The sequence below is a fragment of the Stenella coeruleoalba genome (genome assembly GCF_951394435.1).
Source record: "Stenella coeruleoalba genome assembly, chromosome: 3".
Classification (NCBI taxonomy): domain Eukaryota; kingdom Metazoa; phylum Chordata; class Mammalia; order Artiodactyla; family Delphinidae; genus Stenella; species Stenella coeruleoalba.
Window position 1 is genome coordinate 132,908,458 of NC_137148.1, and position 20,890 is coordinate 132,929,347.

At 40.3% G+C, this 20,890-nt stretch overlaps 2 protein-coding genes across 7 annotated transcripts in view; one reads left to right on the forward strand and one right to left on the reverse strand.

Moving 5' to 3' along the window:
* The window catches only part of CLINT1 (clathrin interactor 1), a 65,307-nt gene extending 55,167 nt beyond the window's left edge, over positions 1-10,140 (reverse strand). The window contains exon 1 of one of the 3 annotated variants that reach the window (XM_079916254.1): positions 9,871-10,140. In XM_079916254.1, the coding sequence (XP_079772380.1) occupies positions 9,871-9,911 (41 nt within the window). In that variant the 5' untranslated portion in view covers positions 9,912-10,140. The remainder of the gene's footprint in view (positions 1-9,870) is intronic. The other 2 variants (XM_079916252.1, XM_079916253.1) reach the window with 2 other exon arrangements.
* A 3,974-nt stretch (positions 10,141-14,114) lies between these two features.
* LOC307184552 (uncharacterized protein) overlaps positions 14,115-20,890 on the forward strand; it is a 770,349-nt gene continuing 763,573 nt past the window's right edge. For all 4 annotated transcript variants that reach the window (XR_013827746.1, XR_013827747.1, XR_013827748.1 and 1 more), the window contains exon 1: positions 14,115-14,778. The gene's annotated coding sequence lies outside the window, so the exon portion shown is untranslated. The remainder of the gene's footprint in view (positions 14,779-20,890) is intronic.

A 20,890-nucleotide genomic window follows, 5' to 3' on the forward strand; every position in this document is an offset into this window, starting at 1 on the left:
AAATATTTATGCACCCAACATAGGAGCACCTCAATACATAAGGCAAATGCTAACAGCCATAGAAGGGGAAATCAACAGTAACACAATCATAGTAGGGGACTTTAACACCCCACTTTCACCAATGGACAGATCATCCAAAATAAAAATAAATAAGGACACACAAGCTTTAAATGATACATTAAACAAGACAGACTTATTTGATGTGTATAGGACATACCATCCAAAAACAAGAGAATACACTTTCTTCTCAAGTGCTCGTGGAACATTCTCAAGGATAGACCATATCCTGGGTCACAAATCAAGCCTTGGTAAATTTCAGAAAACTACAATAGTATCAATTATCTTTTCTGACCACAATGCTATGAGATTAAATATCAATTACAGGAAAATATCTTTAAAAAATACAAATATATGGAGGCTAAACAATACACTACTTAATAACCAAGAGATCACTGAGGAAATCAAAAAATACCTAGAAATAAATGATAACGAGAACACAACGACCCAAAATCTATAGGATGCAGCAAATGCAGTACTAAGAGGGAAGTTTATATCAATACATCCTTCCTCAAGAAACAAGAAACATCTCAAATAACCTTACCCCTAAAGCAATTAGAGAAAGAAAAAGTAAAAAAACCCAAAGTTAGCAGAAGGAAAGAAATCATAAAGATCAGATCAGAAATAAAAATGAAAAATAAATGAAAGAAGCAATAGCAAAGATCAACAAAGCTAAAAGCCGGTTCTTTGAGAAGATAAACAAAATTGATAAACCATTAGCCAGAGTCATCAAGAAAAACAGGAAAAAGACTCAAGTCAATAGAATTAGAAATGTAAAAGGAGAAGTAACAACTGACACTGCAGAAATACAAAGGATCATGAGAGATTACTACAAGCAACTATGCCAATAAAATGGACAACCTGGAAGAAATGGACAAATTCTTACAAAAGCACAACCTTCCAAGACTGAACCAGGAAGAAATAGAAAATATAAACAGACCAATCACAAGCACTGAAACTGAGACTCTGATTAAAAATCTTGCAACTAACAAAAGCCCAGGACCAGATGGCTTCACAGGCAAATTATATCAAACATTCAGAGAAGAGCTATCATGTATCCCTTTCAAACTCTTCCAAAATATAACAGAGGGAGGAACACTCCCAAACTCATTCTGTGAGGTCACCATCATCCTGATATCAAAACCAGACAAAGATGTCACAGAGAAAGAAAACTACAGGCCAATATCACTGATGAACATAGATGCAAAAAACCTCAAAAAAATACTGAGAAAGAGAATCCAGCAGCACATTAAAAGGATCATACACCATGATCAAGTGGGGTTTATCCCAGGAATGCAAGGATTCTTCAATATACGCAAATCAATGTGATACACCATATTAACAAATTGAAGGAGAAAAACCATATGATCATCTCAATAGCTGCAGAAAAAGCTTGTAACAAAATTCAACACCCATTTATGATAAAAACCCTCCAGAAAGTAGGCATAGAGGGAACTTTCCTCAACATATTAAAGGCCATATAAGACAAACTCACGCCAACATCATTCTCAATGGTGAAAAACTGAAACCATTTCCACTAAGATCAGGAACAAGACAAGGTTATCCACTCTCACCACTATTATACAACGTAGTTTTGGCAGTTTTAGGCACAGCAATCAGAGAAGAAAAGGAAATAAAAGGAATCCCAAGCAGAAAAGAAAAAGTAAGTCTGTCACTGTTTGCAGATGACATGATACTATACATAGAGAATCCTAAAGATGCTACCAGAAAACTACTGGAGCTAATCAGTGAATTTGGGAAAGTAGCAGGATACAAAATTAATGCACAGAAATCTCTTGCATTCCTGTACTCTAATGATGAAAAATCTGAAAGAGATATCAAGGAAACACTCCCATTTACCACTGCAACAAAAAGAATAAGATACCTAGGAATAAACTGACCTAGGGAGACAAAAGACCTGTATGCAGAAAACTATAAGACACTGATGAAAGAAATTAAAGATGATACAAACAGATGGAGAGATATACCATGTTCTTGGATTGAAAGAATCAACATTGTGAAAATGACTATACTACCCAAAGCAATCTACAGATTCAATGCAATCCCTATCAAACTACCACTGGTATTTTTCACAGAACTAGAACAAAAAATTTCATAATTTGTATGGAAACACAAAAGACTCCGAATAGTCAAAGCAATCTTGAGAAAGAAAAACGGAGCTGGAGGAATCAGACTCCTTGACTTCAGACTATACTACAAAGCTACAGTAATCAAGACAGTATGGTACTGGCACATAAACAGAAATATAGATCAATGGAACAGGACAGAAAGCCCAGAGATAAACTCACACACATATAGTCACCTTATTTTTGATAAAGGAGGCAAGAACATATAATGCAGAAAAAGCGTCTTCAATAAGTGGTGCTGGGAAAACTGGACAGCTACATGTAAAAGAATGAAATAAGAACACTCCCTAGTACCATACACAATAGTAAACTCAAAATGGATTAATGACTAAATGTAAGGCCAGACGCTATCAAACTCTTAGAGGAAAACATAGGCAGAACACTCTATGACATAAATCACAGCAAGATCCTTTCGGACCCACCTCCTAGAGAAATGGAAATAAAACCAAAAATAAACAAATGGAACCTAATGAAACTTAAAAACTTTTGCACAGCAAAGGAAACCATAAACAAGACCAAAAGACAACTCTCAGAATGGGAGAAAATATTTGGAAATGAAGCAACTGACAAAGGATTAATCTCCAAAATTTACAAGCGGCTCATGCAGTTCAATGTCAAAAAAACAACCAACCCAATCCAAAAATGGGCAGAAGAGCCAAACAGACATTTCTCCAAAGCAGAGATACAGATTGCCAACAAACATATGAAAGAATGCTCAATATCGCTAATCATTAGAGAAATGCAAATCAAAACTACAGTGAGGTATCACCTCACACCAGTCAGAATGGCCATCATCAAAAAATCTAGAAACAATAAATGCTGGAGAGGGTGTGGAGAAAAGGGAACCATCCTGCACTGTTGGTGGGAATGTAAATTGATACAGCCACTATGGAGAACAGTATGGAGGTTCCTCAAAAAACTAAAAATAGAACTACCATAGGACCCAGCAATCCCACTACTGGGCATATACCCTGAGAAAACCATAATTCAAAAAGAGTCATGTACCACAATGTTCATTGCAGCTCTGTTTACAACAGCCAGGACATGGAAGTAACGTAAGTGTCCATCGACAGATGAATGGACAAAGAAGATATGGCACATATATACAATGGAATATTACTCAGCCATAAAAAGAAACAAAATTGAGTTTTTTGTAGTGAGGTGGATGGACCTAAAGTCTGTCATACAGAGTGAAGTCAGTCAGAAAGAGAAAAACAAATACCGTATGCTAACACATATATATGGAATCTAAGAAAAAAAAGGTAATGAAGAACTCAGAGGCAGGACAGGAATAAAGACGCAGACGTTGAGGATGGACTTGAGGACACGGGAGAGGGAAGGGTAAGCTGGGACAAAGTGAGAGAGTGGCATGGACTTACAAATACTACCAAATGTAAAACAGATAGCTAGTGGGAAGCAGCTGCATAGCACAGGGAGATCAGCTGGGCACTTTGTGACCACCTAGAGGGGTGGTATAGGGAGGGTGGGAAGGAGACGCAAGAGGGAGGAGATATGGGGATATATGTATAGGTGATTCACTTTGTTATAAAGCAGAAACTAACACACCATTGTAAAGCAATTATACTCCAATAAAGATGTTAAAAAAAAAATTAGTAGAGGGCTTCCCTGGTGGCGCAGTGGTAGAGAGTCCTCCTGCCGATGCAGGGGACACGGGTTCGTGCCCAGTCTGGGAGGATCCCACATGCTGCGGAGTGGCTGGGCCTGTGAGCCATGGCCGCTGAGCCTGCGCATCCGGAGCCTGTGCTCTGCAATGGGAGAGGCCACAACAGTGAGAGGCCCGCGTACCGCAAAAAAAAAAAAAAAAATTAGTAGAAAAGAAGGAAAAGAATAAAGAACACTGTCACCAGTCAGAAAAAAAAAAAAAGAATCCACCTGCCAATGCGGGCCACACGGGTTCAAGCCCTGGTCCGAGAAGATTCCACATGCTGCAGAACAACTAAGCCCCAGTGCCACAACTCCTGAGCCTGTGCTCTAGAGCCCACAAGCCACAACTACTGAGCCCGTGTGCCACAACTACTGAAGCTCGCGCGTCTAGAGCCCGTGCTCTGTAATATGAGAATCCACTGCAATGAGAAGCCCGCGCGCAGCAAAAAAGCCCCAATTCAGCAAAAAATAAATAAATAAGTATATTTAAAAAAATATATATATATATATGCACACATTCACATAATTAGACTAAACAATGAAAGCTCATATGCAGTGACACGTTAGAAAAAAAAAGAATAAACAGTTAAATACATTGTCCCAGAATGTTAAGTAATGTCAGCTGAGACTAAAGAGAGCTAAATCTTTATACATAAGACCCATTACAAGTACTAAAAATGTACTTTGAATCTATGAAGTAGTCTTGCTGCCCCCCAAATTGGAACTTGAATTTATCAAGTGAGTAGATAAAATTACCAAATTGCAGGAAATACAGAGGTTAGAAAAACACTTAAACAACCCTATGGGATCCAATTAGCAAAAACCAAACTGAGGAAAGTACAAAAAACTCAGTTTCTTTAACACGTAAACCTTAAGAGGGAAAAAAAGAAGACAGAGATTGAGCCTACACATTAAAAGAATCAAGAGATATACCCACCAACTCAGAAACATCAAAGAGGAATCATGAGGCAAATGAGAAACAAATGCTGACTGGGCATTTGATATTAAGTAATCATCCTTTTTAAAAGGTGTGATAATGGTATTATGGTTATGATAAAAAAAGTTGACTCTTTACTTTTTGTAGATTGATATACTTATAGATGAAATGATACAGTGTGAGGAATTTGCTTCAAAATAATACGGAGTGGGGGTGGGAGGCAGAGGCACAGATAAAGCAAGACTAGTCAGACTGTTGAAGTTAGGTCTGTGTACACAGAGGTTCATTACAACAGTCCCTCCAGTTTTGGATATATTTGAAATCTTCCATAATAAAAGCCAAAAAGTAAATTCCAACCAGACAGATCTAAATATTAAACAATAAAATTTCTTCAAAACTAAAAAAAGTTATTTAAGCTGCCTATACTCTTCCTTTTTTTCTTAAAGGAAATATTAAATAAACATTGGAAATAAGTAACAAAATAATACAAGAGCATAGAAAAAGGTTCAACTGTGGAGTCATACTGTAAAACCTAGGAGTGAGTACTATTAAGTGGTACTTAAAATTAAAAAGGCCAAATACTTTGAGTGGATGCATAGTAAACAAATGAAAAACTACTTGAAAACAGGAAGGGCACAGGAAAATGTAAGAGGCAGCTAAGAGCTTTTTAAAAGCACCTTGGCAATGGTACTAAACAGACTAATTTGAACTTCAGAAAATCACTCCTAAGAAATGCTGGCAAAGATAAAATCATCTTTCTTTGCAATTAAATTCTTAATATCTACTTGTGTCCAGTTACTAGAAGAGAGGAAGGAAGGATAATGAATTTACTGTTTCAGCAATAACAACTGGTTTAAAGAAAAGTTGATAGGGGGAAACTAGAAAGCTGAAAATCACCTTTGTTTTCAAGTTCTAAGAAGCAAACTGAACAGAGATTTACTGGTAAGATACGGAAATAGGGGGAACACATCCGAGGACTGAAGTGGAAAACCAATGATAAGTTCAAGTGCACCAATTTGCAGTGGCAAATTTCTTGAAGGCAGGTATTGTATTTTTCAAGTTCAGAAAATACAGTACTATTCCAAGAAATAATAAATGTATTATCTGTTGAAATAACTGAATGAAATATTTTCTGTAAAAGCAAAGGGTTCTCCCTCTGGAGTCAGCTAGACTAGATCAGTAGTTTCCACAATTCTATTACATTATGTGACCATTTAGAAACTAAAATCATGCAAATAACACCAAAAAAATCAACTTATGGGGAGAAAAAATGCAAGCTATGCTTAAGAGAATAACTTAAAATGAAGTATCTATAGCAGTTGCCTTAGGACCTTGGCCAGCCCTGTTTGAATCACTATCATAAAAAAAACAGGGGCCACTGATGAAATAGATTTACTGTTAATACTACTCCCTGCATGAAAGAGAAGGATTGGCTGGGCTTGAACAGTAAGTAGCAGTTTGATTGACCACTACCAGGTTACCTTCACTGCATTTCCAAAATTTGAAGAAAAAAGACAACAGAACTGTAGCAATTTATACGACAAATTTATACGATAAACAGGATAACAATTACAATATACAAAATTGTATATTGTATACAATATACAATATATATATAGTATATGTATATATATACAATATGCAATAAATGTATATATATACAATATACAAAAACAGGATAACAAAATATAAAAGTGTTCAATTTTATTACAGCCTCAAATAAAGGGAGGCAGGTCAAAGGATGACAATGGTCAAGCTTTTCCCAGTTGGTGGGAGTGGTGCCACTTATCCTCTCCTGCCACAGCTCTCTTTAATGCAACTCGAGTACAAGTGGGAGGAAACTGGCACTCCAAGCTCTGGCTGGCCTATGGTTTTATCTGCTTTTCCTCAGTTCCACAATGTTCTGCAAAACAGAGCCATTTAATACCACCAGCAGGTGCAACAACTGTGGAAAATACCTCCCCAACCTTCCATAAAATCTCAAAAGCCAGTATTTGAAATATATTATTATACTTAAGAACTGCCACCATGCTGGATCTAACAGTAGCTCCAGAGGACACATTTTGAAAGACCACATTTTTCTTTCTGAAGTAAACCTTAATGGGTAGGGATATATGCTAAATGAAAGTCCTAATTTTCCAGAGTCATGGGTTGCACTTATTTACTGCATAAAGCATTTAAATATAACATTTATTGATTGCCACATTTAAACAAAATTCCTTTTTCAGCTGAAACTGTCTCTGGAGGATAATGACTTCCTAAAATTTATCTACTTTTATGAAATATCTGCTGTTTCTTTGCCCCCTGATAGAAATTCATGCCTCCAATATGCCAGTTGGCATACTGGCATATTGTTGGCAAAAGTCTTACTCTAGCCCAATCCCATCAATTTAAAGATAAAGAATCCAAGGTCTAGAGAGTCATATGAGTCTGCCTCAGATCAGACATACGGCTAATTTAAAAGGCAGTATCAGAATCTGAACCCAGGTCTCCTAAACCTCTAGCCAGTGCTCTATCATATAAAGTCTCATTTCTATTCAACAAAGCTCTCAGAGCAGTCCTTAGTCACTTCATTGTTTCCTCATTTGCAAGTTTCCTCATCACCTTATCCCCTTGATAATCAGAACAGCGGTTCTATGGATCTGCTTCACCTTCATTATGGCAATTTAAGGTGAAGAGTCTAAATGCACACAGTACCACAGGTACTGGTTCTGTAAAATGCTTTCATTTGGGGGGAACAATTTCTTCTCTCCTGCCAGTGAAAGATGAAAATTAAATTCTGAGTATTCATCAGTAAAATAACCTCATGTTGTAATCCTAATATCATGTGTCAGACACCCACGAAATCTTTAAAAAGTCCTTGGTGGCAACGTTCTTACATGTTCTTGAATAACTTGGTTCAAGTCTCCATTCTAAATTGGGTAGTAAAAAGGAAGAGAGAAGTTATTTTTCAACAGCAGCTCTTCCATTAGATTGACTTGCTAACTATTTATGTGACAAATTTAACCTGAAGCACTTGAAAATTAGTAACAAAGGTGTTAAAAACAATATGAAATGAACAATTAAAGCAGAAATATTGCCTTGATTTGTCTCCTGAAAAATGTACAGTCTCTTCAAATTTTTGAGTGCTACAGATTTAGTCCCCTAAGATAAGAACGTGTTTTTTTAGTGGTTTTTCTTCCACTGTCCTCTGGCTAAGAAATAAAGAGATAGTTTTGTAGAGGCTTTTGGATTTTTAAAGACTATTTAAGCTGGTATCCTAGACTTACACCAAATATTAAAAAACCAACGAACCTGGATCTGAAAAAATAAGCAACATGATTTTATTTTATCTTTGGAAAGCAAAGGTTATATAAATAGCAAAACAAACCTAAAATAAAGGACTGAGAACTTAACGGTCAAATAAATAGTTGATAAAGCAAAATCACCAAATCACTTTCCAAACGTGGAGCTTCTCTCTTAATGAAGTTTAATCTTACTCTTGATGCAGAACATCTGCTATAGTTATCAAAAGCATACTGATCTAAACCTACTGTATTAAGGGCTTTATATGCTATCTAAGTCCTTAGCCCTTAATTCTCACAACAACACTCTAAGTATCTATCATTATTTTCATACTGCACCTGAGAAAACTGGGGCACTTCAAGGTTAAGTAATCTGCCAAGGTTACAGAGCTTGAATCCAGCTCTGCAGGTTCACAAACCTGTGCTCCTTAGGCACTCTACTGCCTTCTTGGTAGCACAGAAAACTTGAAAATATGGTCAGACTCTAAATTCTATCTGACGTATTACCCAAGCCACTGTGAATTTTTTTCTTATTGAAGTATAGTTGATTTATAATATTAGCTTCGGGTGTACAACAGCAATTAGATATTTTCATATATTATACTCTGTTGAAAGTTACTATAAAATATTGGCTATATTCCCTGTGCTGTACATTACATCCTTGGATCTAATTTATTTTATACCTAGTAGTTTGTATCTCTTAATGAATTATTTTTTCTGGGGTCAAGAAAGCCTCAAGAATTTGCCATCTACACTTCCTGATTTTAGGTTGGATGAGTGGCACAAATGAAATGTTTTTGTCACCACACGTTGTATCGTCACTAAAACCCGAGAGGAAGGGGAAAATTCTTAAACTTTATTTCCTGCTGGCCTAGCAGACCTTACTTAACCACTGTTATATCTATCTGATACACTCAATTAAGTGTAAGATACTAAAGTTACGACTTAAATCTTAAAGAAAGTCAACTATATATTAGTCATTTTACCTGTCAGGGAAGTTAAAAGTAGATCAACAGGATATAAACCTGGGTTGTTTCCTTCTTTAGGGGAAATTTCTTGTTAATTCAATGACTTCTTAATTAAACCAAATGGAACAAGTGGCCCTCCAAAAATGAAGTGTAGTGGAAAAGGAAACAGAGGAAAAGAATCACAGTAAGCTATGTGGTGATCTACTCTCACTGATGTTAGAAAAGCGAAGGATGAGTCTCCTCTTGAGCAACTTCACTCTGACCACAGTGGCCACTTGTTACACCTACCACCCACTCCAACACTTCAGGTTCATTAGGAATTAAAAGAAACCCAGCAAGGTAAAGAACACCTCCCGACCAGGCCTAAGGTCTCTGCACCACACTCTGAGGTGCACAGAGAGCCAGTGAAGTGAGTCCTCCACCCACAAGCTTTCGCTGCTGCCCAGGTGTCAAAGCCCAAAGCCTGGGGCCAAGACAGCTCTCCGGCCAGGGCACTGACCCATCTCTAGACAACCCCGCCCCCTCCCCGACCAAAGTGTCTGTGCCTAGAAGGGTGGGGGTAGGGGCAGGGTGAGGACGGCCTGCATAGGAGAGAAGGGGGCTAAGAGGATGTTTCGAACGAGGAAGGGTCCCTTCCCAGACTGGCGGTTCGGGACGCGGCCCGGGGCCGAGGAGACAGCCGGACGCCGCCATGATGGGGCCGGCCGAGACGGGGGGCGTGACGCGGGAGGCCCCGCGCGCAGACCCGGCTCCCCTTTCCCCCCGCCCCTCCCCCGCGTGGGCCTCGGCCACAACTGACCCCAGATACTCACGCTTTGTCCACCAGCTCCCGCACCTTCCACATGTTCAACATCGTGCCCCGAGCGGGCTGAGCCGCCACCTCCCTTTCCTGTTCCCCACGGACCCCAGAACCCTTCCGCGCCGGGACAGATCCAGGCCGGGGTCGCCGCCGCCTCAAACTCCCCCAGTCAGCGCCTTATCGTGCCACAGCCGCGGCGCCGCCAGTGACACGTCGAGACGCGGGGACAGAGGCTCTGCGTGGAGCGGAAGTGCCCGACTTTCCTCCCGCTGCGCGCGGGGCACGCTGGGACTTGTAGTTCTTTCACCGCGCCAAGCGGGCCAGTCAAGCTGAGAGAGTTCCTGAGGTAAGATTAGTAGGGCTCCTCTTAAACTCTCGGGGTTCTCCGCACCCCTCCCCAGCCCCCGACCCACAGAACCGGAAACTTTAGGGGTGAGGTCGGCAGTCTGTGCCTTAACAAATCCTCCATGCTCACATTTCAGAACCACCGGTATAGAATCTCGTCACACAAACTTGTTTTTCCAATATAAAGCATTATTATGTTATTAATAATGATTACATATAAGGAAGTGTGATTGGCATATGTATTCCTCATCGACAGAAGCAACGCTGAATTTGGTTCCAAATGTCCAAATATACTTCCTTCCCAGGGCTTTAGTTTGCATCCTTGTAAATTGAAGAGATTGTATTTTAAAACCTATCCCACTCTAATTCTGTGTTACGGGGCTCTTATATTTAGACAGCTATTTGATATCCTTGTTAAATACTGTATTATAAAGCTCGGAAATTCAGTTCATACTCCCTGGGAAACTGTATAAAAACAGCAGTACAACACTATGACAGGCCCAAGAACTTGGCAGGTGTATATTCTTAAAGCGTAAGTATACATCCACACTGCATTCATTGTTTTATTTAAATGGTGGTTGTCATTTTATTTTTAACTTACTCATTTTTGACAGTGTTCATGTTAAAGCCACAAGCAACCTTAAAGTTCATTTGGTCCAACTGCTTAAATTTTATAGTTTTTTTCATTCTACAAATTTTTACAGAGCATTTTCTATGTGCCAGGAGTGAGGAATACAGCTGGGAAGAAGACAGACAAGGCCTCAGCTCTCTTGGATCTTAAAGGTCCTCTGGAGGAAAACATAGTAATCAAGGGAACATTTACGATAATTGCAGATAGAAAGTGCTTGAAGAAAACAGAAGATAATGTTATGAAGAATGATGTTAGAGGAAAATAACATTAGGGAGTATTTAGGGCCTCTTTGAGGACTTTTTTTTTTTTTTTTTGGCATGAAGGATCTTAGTTCCCCAACCTGGGATTGAACCTGTGCCCTCTGCAGTGGAAGCCTGGAGTCATAACCACTGGACGGCCAGGGAATTTCCCTGATGACATTTTATTTAAGCTGAAACTTGAATGATAAAAAGGAGCTGGCAAAAAACAAATAAACAAACAAAACAAACAACTGCAAGAAAAGAATTCCTGGTGAAGGGAACAGATGATGACTCTGATTCACAAAGGAGACCTGAAATTGATTGCTGCTAGTCATGAAGCTAGGTAACAATGATCTCAAATCAAGAATCTAGAACATGTGACCCCTTAGTTAGTTCTTCAGGTCAAATCACCCCTTCATATTGCATCCACTTAATAACTGGAAGCAGCTCTGAAAAAGGGTTTCAGTAAGACTTCCGGGATTTCAACAAGACAAGCAAGTTGAAAGAATTGCCAGGCAGAAAAGTACAAAAAGCAGAAATCAGGACAAAGCTATCTGAGAGCTTTGTCAAGATAGGATTGCTCAGGCAGACAGAAGTAAAGTGAGTTGGAGAGTGGGTGGGGAGGGGCAGGTAAAGAGATAGGCAGAGAAATGGGGCTTTCGAATGAGAAGTTTGTCTTTCGTGTTGAAAGGACTGTCCAGCTCAAGATTCAAAGGGTGGAATGTGGCCTGGGGAGATAAGAAAGGGAAACTGCTTCCCATAAATAAGAGCTCAGCAAGTTAACTTTCAAACAAGCGGGTTCAGGGTACACCAGCAGAATGGGCCTGGCATAAAAATAACCACCTTCCCTGCCCTCGGCCTGTTTGCACATTCATAGTAATTCATAGTCAGCTTCACCAGAGTTACCCAGAGAGTACAATACTGTTATCTACTTTGCCTGATCCAACAAGTTTGAAAGTGTCTAGATTTATTCCAGAGTCGTCACCTGTGGTGTTTTCACAGTTGACCAGTGCCATCTAGAATATAACACAAAAAACCTGCCTGTCTACCTTTGATTTAAGAGAGCCCTTAATGGACTCAGAAGAGCCAGACAAGGAGAGTTTGTTAAAAAGTGCTCTGGTCTCTAAAGACTAATCATTTGCATTTTAACAAAGTGTTCCATTTTTACCCTTTATCTTGCAAGTTTGGGAGCAGTTTCCATAGTAACTTCTTTGTGGCAATTTAAATGTGTCCACAGAAAAATAAACAAGAAAAAGTCCCACCTACCCCTCTTCAGGAAAACATATTTTTCACTAAATGGGCTTTTAGTAAGGCCAAACCAACACAAGGTTTGAAAGCAAATGTACTCAGCAGTGTTATTTATGTGACAGGAGCAATTGTAAACACTGCTTCTCTCCTATGACTGGCTCCTTGGTGTTTCCTCCAGAGGAGTTTGATTCCTAGTACAGGGCTGTGGCAGCCATGGGAAGGCTCCGGCCAGATCTATCTTTAAGAGAACCAGTTGAGAGGAGTGTGGATGACCAGCAGCTCCGACAGCCACTTCTTGGGGATCAGCCACAGCATTTATGCCAAGGCTGTGCTGTCACTGGGCTGCTCCCAAGCAATGACTGAGCAAGGTGTTCTGGAGTGAGGCTGTTTCTGCCCAAAGCAGGGCTCCTCTGCTGGGCCAGCATTGCCTTGGGCTCCCCACTGACCTGGCCCACATTTCCTCGGAGCTTTGCTGCAACTGGACAGATTCTCTTCCAACCCAATCTTCCTTCTCCTTTCTCTCTTGACAGAACTTCCTTGTACTCTGAAACTCTTCCCACATACTCCTGTTCCTTCTTCCATTTATCCTTCAATAAATCTCTTATACTTCTAATTCCATCTTGGCTTTTGCTTCTTGCAGTATCCAAACTGACACAAGAGGCAAACAGTTGTACCTTGGTTTCAGTATTTGGCCCAGCGAGGGCTGTTTCTGATCACACCTAACTATTCCTCTCTAGAAGTCAGGATACTTGGTTTCGAATCATATTATGAGGGTCGCCACAAGAGCTATGCAGATTGTATATTGCACGACCCCAGGACCATTTATGTGGACTACCATGAACTGTCAGACAATTAACCACAGGCAGGAAGTATAAAGTAGTGGTTAAAAAGTGCAGATTTTGGACTCAGACAAACCTAGACCCAAATTCTGTATCTGCTATTCAGTAGCTTGGCCATTCTGAATAAGTTAATTAAACCAGTATAGCATAGTGGTTGTGAACTGGGACGCTGGAGCCAGATTGCCTGGGTTTGAATCTTAGTGTTGCTGCTTACTAGCTATGTGACCTTGGGGAAATTATTTGACATCTCCGTGACTCAGTTTTCTTATCATAATGGGGATAACAGAAACCTACCTTAAAAGCTTTTTCAGACAATTAAGCTAATGTTTAAAAAGAACTTAGAATAGAATCTAACACAAAATAAACACTCAGTAAATGTTAGTAACCTTGCTGCTACTACTGCTGCTGCAGTAGTAATTGTAATTAATTGTAATTGTATTAATTAATTGTATTAATTAATTGTATTAATTAATTAAGTAATTGTATTAATCTGTAAAATTTATTCAATATTGCAAGTATTTAGTAAGATCCTACTATGTTGCAGGCACTGTGCTAGGTGGTAAGGAGGTAGATGTATAATTGTAGATAAAACAGACACAGTAAACAAGCAAATAGATATGGTAAACATACTAAATTCAAAGTGATGTGCTGAGGATTGAATGAAGTAATACATATAACTCATTTCACATTGAGTCCTGCATGTAGTAAGTGCTCACTAAATTCTACCTCATCATTATTATCAAATCCCTTATGTGGATCTCAGCTTTTATCCTTATAAGGTGAGGGGTTGGTCTATCAGAATATCCTAAACCTAGCCATACATCAGAAATCCCTGCACATCTTTCAAAATTTCAGATTCTCTTTCTTAACCTTTGAGTTATTGACTCAGTAGATGTATTAATCCCTATACTTTCGGTCACAGATGATAGAAACTCTCAAAACTAGCTTAAGCAAAGCAAGAGAATTTGTTGACCCAGGAGACAGAGGAGTTCGGAGATAGAACTTGCCTCAGGAACTTAGCAGATATGGTCAGAACTCTCTCTGATTTTCATTTTCCTTCATTGCAGATAAGTTTCTTCTAGTTGGCAGGAAATAGGGCTACTACTGTGTGGAGAGTGGGTTGCATTTTTTTCGATTAGGCAACCAGTGGGAAAGGGACACTTTAATCTTTCCTCCACTGAGTCTGATAGCACTGGGAATGACTGAGTAGCCCAGTTTGGATCATGTACCTATCTTGGGGCCATGCATTATGGAATTGCTAGTCCTAGGAGAACCATGTAGACTGGGGAAAGAAAAGTTCTCTGAAGAAAGGCTGAAGAAAGCCATGCCTCGACAGACAAAAGCAATAGTTATTTACTACTGCAGGTCTAAGGTACGGTCTAGAAATCTGTATTTTAAAAAACCTCTTAAGTGATTTTGCCAGGACTTGGGATGCCTTGGGTTAGATGACACAAGGTTCTTTCTAGCTCTGACTTTTTTTTTTTTTTTTTTTGGTCCACATCACACAGAAGTTGGGTTGTGGAGAGCAAAAGAGAAAAGAGTGCCATGGGGATAATTGAAAAGAAAAAGAAGCGATGAAGAAGTAAGGAGTTAAGTGGAGCCGCAGCACTGTGCAGCAGGTAAGCTGGTAGGAGGGCATGCCCTCCCTAACTCTCTGTTCTGCTGACAGTTGGGCTCTTCTTGGCTGAAATTCAGTCTCCTTTCAGGGCTGTTAGAGGGCTTGGGTGAACCTATTCAGAGAGCCTGGTAGGTTCTCTAAAGGGCTAACACATTCCAAGTCCTTCTGCAAGAATGCGCAGGTGCTGGCAGTAGGTGAGATGGAGGCAGAAGTGCTCTTGGAATCATTTTCTGCCTCCTGGAATGCTCTCTCTCCTTCTGTCCCCTGACCACAGGGGAGCCCAGAGTAGATGTGCTGCTCCCAGTGGCTGGGCCTCTGAAAGCTCTATTCACGGGAATCCAAGTTGCCGTCAGTGAAGCAACTAGGCAGCCTGTGACTGTGGGAACTGATCCTGCTTTGTCAAGTGAGATTCAGGGCTGAATTGGGTGGATGTCAGAAAGGATGGGCTGGCTGGTTTCTGAGGCAAGGTCTTTCTGCATAAGGGCAAGCGTCCTGGGAAAGCCCCCAGGTGTTCAGAGTTCACAAGAGGCTTTGCTGGTCCTTGAACTCTTTATCAGTTCATTAAAAGAATTGTGCTGTAGTGGAAGAGCTCACTGCAGTGGACATCAAAAGAGTCTGACTGAGAGACCACTGTTCTTTAATAAACAGAATGAATGTGGGTAAAGACTGGAGGTGAGGGGAGAGGTCAGTCAGCGCAAGACATGCTTTTCTGGTAGGAAAGAGTTGACGTTCAGTGTTTATAGAGCATCTGCAATGTGCAGTGGGGTTAAATAGTTGACTAAAACCTGTTGTTACCCAAGGGGCTTATAGTCTAATACGGAAGATAGACTTATAAACAAACAAGCAAAAACCAGAGGGAGATGTTTAATGTGGGGGTGGTGGGGGGAGGAAGGTCAGAGCACCGGCTGTGATATCAGTGGGATTTGGTTCACAACCCATAGCTGTGTAACCTTGACTGAATTCCTTGACCTCTCATGCCTTGGCACCCTTTCTGGGTAAATGGGGCTGAAAAGAGTCCCTGACTCTTAGGACTTTGCTGTGGGTGGTGAATGAGATGACATATATTAAATTTCTAGCACACTGATTGACATGTAACAAGGACGGATTAAATAAGATCGGTTATCATTGCTAAACCGTTTGTGTTCAGAGATCATGGGTGACGTGGAGAGGGTATTATAACCGGTTCATTAAGTCTTTAAATAAATATGTGTTTGGGCATTTACCCCATTGCCAAAATCATCCTGTGAAAACAGACACTAATTCCTGTTCTCATGATGTTTAGTCTGAGGGAGTAGGTGGATGTTAAACAAATAACGCTGCGGTAAAGCTATCATTGCACACGATGAAGAATGCTGTAGAAGAAAAAGAACAGGGTGCTATGAGAGAATGTAACAGTGGTGTTTCCTGAAGATGAGGTAGGAACAAGGGCAGGGAAAGGCCTCTCTGAGAAAGTGACATCTAAAGTGAAGGTGGAAAGATAATTTTGAGCTAACAAGGTGGAGAGAGGAATAGTATTCCAGATAGAAAGAACAGCCTGTACCCAGGCCCAAGGTAGCATGCAGCTCAGCATGTTCCTGCATGTGAAAGAAGGCTCAGTGTGGGGGTGAGGGGAGGGAAACTGGTCAGAGATGAGCTGGGGAGGTGAGCAAGGGTGTGCTGGTGAATCAACTGCTCAATCAACTTCCCAGGGATTTCTCTGCCTTTCTCTGTGCCTTCCTGACCTCTGTGCAGTACATCATCTGCATTCTCATGGCTTCTGGTTTCCAGTTGGGTTCAATGTTGTGAGGGTGGATCAGAAAACAGGGGGAGAGATATTTCTTTCTCCTTCCTTCCTGCTTTAGCAACAGGGTTCTGGCCCTCTGTGGCCACTGCTGGTGTCAGGTGGCCCCCCTTCCATGGCTCCAGCTCTAAGTTTCCTTCCCTTTTCTCTTCAGGCTTTGTGTGGCAATGTTTTCACCCTGAAGCTAACACCTGGGTGCTTCCCCAAATGATGTGTTTCCTCACCCTGCCTGCACGGCTGTAAATTGTCCCATTACGGTGTTCTCTTCAGCTAAACTCTGAGTGTGCCAGTGTCTGCTACTGGGAACCTGACTGATAAAAGTAGTTACGCTACGGAGGGACTTGTATGGCAAGTTAAGAACATGGCCTTTTAGATTTCTATCTGCAGTGCAAAAGAAGCTACAAACATGCTTTAGTCACTTCCTTGTCACTTTATCTTCTTCCTGCTACCGCCCCGTTTCTCTGCTCCTTTTAACAGAAGGCTGTCTTCTTCACAAACAGGCTCCTCGTCATTACTTCTGAAGCTACAGTTGATCACTTCTTCCTTCTCAAAAACTCCCTCTCTCTTAGCTTTCATGACCCCACAGTCTTTTAGGTCTACATGTCGACTCCTTCAGAAACCCTTTGTTCCTCTCCCTGGCTTGTAGATGTTGAGGGGCTGCCTAGGACTTCTCTCCTTCTCCACTGCCATCGTCAACCATAATCATTTCTCATCTGAACTACTGCAAATGCTTGCTAATTTATTCTTCCAAGATCTTTTTGAATCATAAATCAGACCATGTTACTACTTGCACAGAATACTTTATTGGCTTCCCATGGCACTTCGAATCCAAACTTGAACTGTCTGAGGTCCATCCCTGGTCTAAACAGCTGTATCCTGGAGGATATACTGAAACTGTGACCCTCTTATGGGTTAAGACTCAAGGCCGGTTCTGAGAAAAAGGGTGCTAAAATCTGTCATTGACAGTGTGGCAGTACCCCTTTTTTTAACACTTAAAAAATATGTTTATTCCAGCCAATCCTTCCTAGAATAGGTCTTCATGGTATTGACTGGATTTTTATAGCATCTTGGACTGTCAGTTTAAGTTTGGAAAGTTGCCAAGGTTTGGTTCACAATTTGTTTGTAAACCCTCCCTTGCAGTAGGGTTACTTCTGCTACTCTTGTTGATGTATTGATTTGACTCGTTTCTTCTTTTTCATGCTAAGTATCTATTCTGGTGACAACTTGTTATTATAGAAAAGGAGTGTCATGAGTTTTGTTTGGTTTGCAATAAGTTTCCGACTATAGAAGCTGCTTTTCCTGTGTGTTAGCAGTTCTCTTGAATTATCATTTGAGTCTTAAGGCTTCTGGTGGGCGTTATCTAAACCTAGTTCCTGTTGGGCAGGTATAACATTAGAATTTCCCCATCTTTGATGATTCATCCTGAAAAGTAGTGGGTCACTGATCTGGCCTGGGAAGCCTAAGAACTGACAGATGCAAACACCTATTGGGAGGGGAAGGATGGAGAAAAAGATAACAAGGATTATTATCTTTTTGAAGTACAGATTCATCCTCTTCCTTCAAAATTTTTTTTTTTTTTTTTTGCGGTACGCAGGCCTCTCACTGTTGTGGCCTCTCCCATTGCGGAGCACAGGCTCCGGACGTGCAGGCTCAGCAGCCATGGCTCACAGGCCCAGCCGCTCCGGGGCATGAACCCGCGTCCCCTGCATCAGCAGGCAGACTCTCAACCACTGCGCCACCAGGGAAGCCCGTTTTTTTTTTTTTTTAATTACCAAAAGTAAAATATGTTCATACATCCTCATATATCTACCCTTTGACCCAACAATTCAAATCCTAGGTATTTATCCAAGAGAAATAGAAATCTATGTCAAAATTCTTGTGCAACAGAGAACTATATTCAGTATCCTTTGATAAACCATAATGGAAAAGAATATAAAAAAGGAGGTATGTATATGTATAACTGAATCACTTTGCTGTACAGCAGACATTAACACACTGTAAATCAACTATACTTCAATTAAAAAAAAAATTCTCATGCAAGAATGTTCACTGCAGCTTTGTTCACAATAGCCAAAATCTGGAAACAACCCAAATGTCCATCAGCAGGATATGGACAAATTGTGATACACCATTTGAATGGAATACAACTTAGCAATGAAAAAGGAATGAACTGCCAATGTATACAACAACCTGGATGAATCTCACAGGCACAACAGTGAACAAAAGAAGCCAGACACAAAAAATTATGAATCCATTTATATAAAATTCTAGAACAGTTAAAATTAATCTAAGGTGAAGTAAGTCAGAACTGGTTGCCTGAGGTGGAAAGAAGGGTGGGGACAGCAGAATTAAAAATGAAAGTGATATACACTCATTTCAATAAATGAAGCAGTCCAAAAATATGTAAAGAAAAGTTGATCCTTTTCCATTTATTTTCACCCCTCTACGGTAATCCTGTTAAAAGCATATGTATTTTTCCACACTGTCTTCATGTTCCTATAAATATAAACAAATATATGTGCACATATGTAACTTTTGCTTTAGGATCATACTATACATGATGCTTGCTTTTTAAAATACCTGCTTAATAATATATTATGGCTATCCCTCCAGTTCAATAAATATAGATCTAATTCATTCTTTTTAGTACTGGTGTGATTCCTTAATATGAATGTACCGTAATTTATTGAACCATTTTCTTATTGATGGATAATCAGGTTGTTCCTACTTTTTATTTTTGCCACTGTGAACAATATTGCAATAAAATAGATCTTTGCACATCTATCTTTACATATGGTATTTAGAGTAGATTCTCAAAAGTGGGACCAGGGAAAGATATGTTATATGTTTTTTTATTTAAGGATGTTGGCAAATTGTATACCAAAGAGAGGATAGCAGTTCTTTCTCTCACCAAGCAACATATTGAAAAGCCCATTTTGTCACATCCTCACCAGCACTAGATGCTATTGCTCTTTAGAATTTTTGCCAGTTGTATTGGTAAAAATATGTTGCCTTAATTTCAAATTACTCCTAACTGTGGGAAAAAAATATGTTTTCATACCTTATGTAAAAGTCCTTTTTAACATCCCTGCCATTTTTTAGTCCTGGTTCTTCTTAGGCATTATGGCTCACACCCTTCAAACTTGTATTTTCAGGTATGTTGGGAGATGAGAGGCAAGCATGGCAGGGAAGGAGCCATTCCCATTCTTTTTGTTTGTCTTTCCTCTAGTTCAAATATTCAGCCTAATGGGATGAATGAAATGAGTGATATACCCAGAGATATGAAAGCAGTTGCAAGCCTTAGCTCTGTGGCATAGGACAGAGACACCAGAAAAAGTGACTTGAACCTGAAGTGTATTCCTCAGCTGAGTTTGTCACCAACCTTGCTTCCACTAGCACTGCATTTCCTTCAGCCTCTTTGCTGCAGATGTTAGCTGGCTTAAGCAGAGTTAGTTAGAAAGGCCTTCTCTGAATACCCTGCCTGAAGTTGGTTCTGTCATTGCCTATCGTGCAGCCTGCTTATTTTCATCCTGGTACCAACAAGGATCTGTGATTGTCTTATTCATTTATTTACTTGTTGTGTTGGGCAGTGTCTCAGAACTCAAAACAGAACATAAAACAGAACTCAAGAGGGTTTAATTGAAGAGAATGAAGCCAGTGGACCCTTCATGGAGCCAAGGTCAGGGTTAAGGGTATTAATAAGGATGTCGAGGCATCTGGGACTAAGCAGCATTGAGGACCCATTACCATCAGTTTAAGGTCTCTATTGCTATGTAACAAGGTGCCCACAACTTAGTGACTTAAAAAAAGCAACCACCATTTATTTGCTCACGATTATTCAGTTTGAGCAGGGCTTGGTAGAAATGGCTCATCTCCGCTCTGTACTTGGTAGAGTTGGCTGGGAAAATTCCACTGGAGCTGAGTGAGGATCCAAGATAGGTACATTCATACATCTGGTACCTCTGTGCTGGGGTGGCTGGACTGGTGAGTGGTGGGCTAGACTTGTCTCTCTTTCCATGTGATCTCTCCCTGTTTAATAATTTAGCCTGAGCGCTTATTAGGTGGCTGGGTCCCGGGAAAGTCAAAGTGGAAGCTGCTGGGCCTCTTAAGGACTTGTCCCAGAACAGGCAGAGCATCACATTTGCCACATTTTTCTGGTCAAAGCAAGTCACAAGGCAAGTCCAGATTCAAGGGGAGGTGAACTAGATACTACTTTTTAAGGGGAGGATCAGCTTGAACATATAGGTTGAAATGAATCATTAGTAGCTGTCTTTTCAGATAATCTGCCACACATGCTTCAGTATGAAAAGACAGAGGAAGAACGTAAAATTTC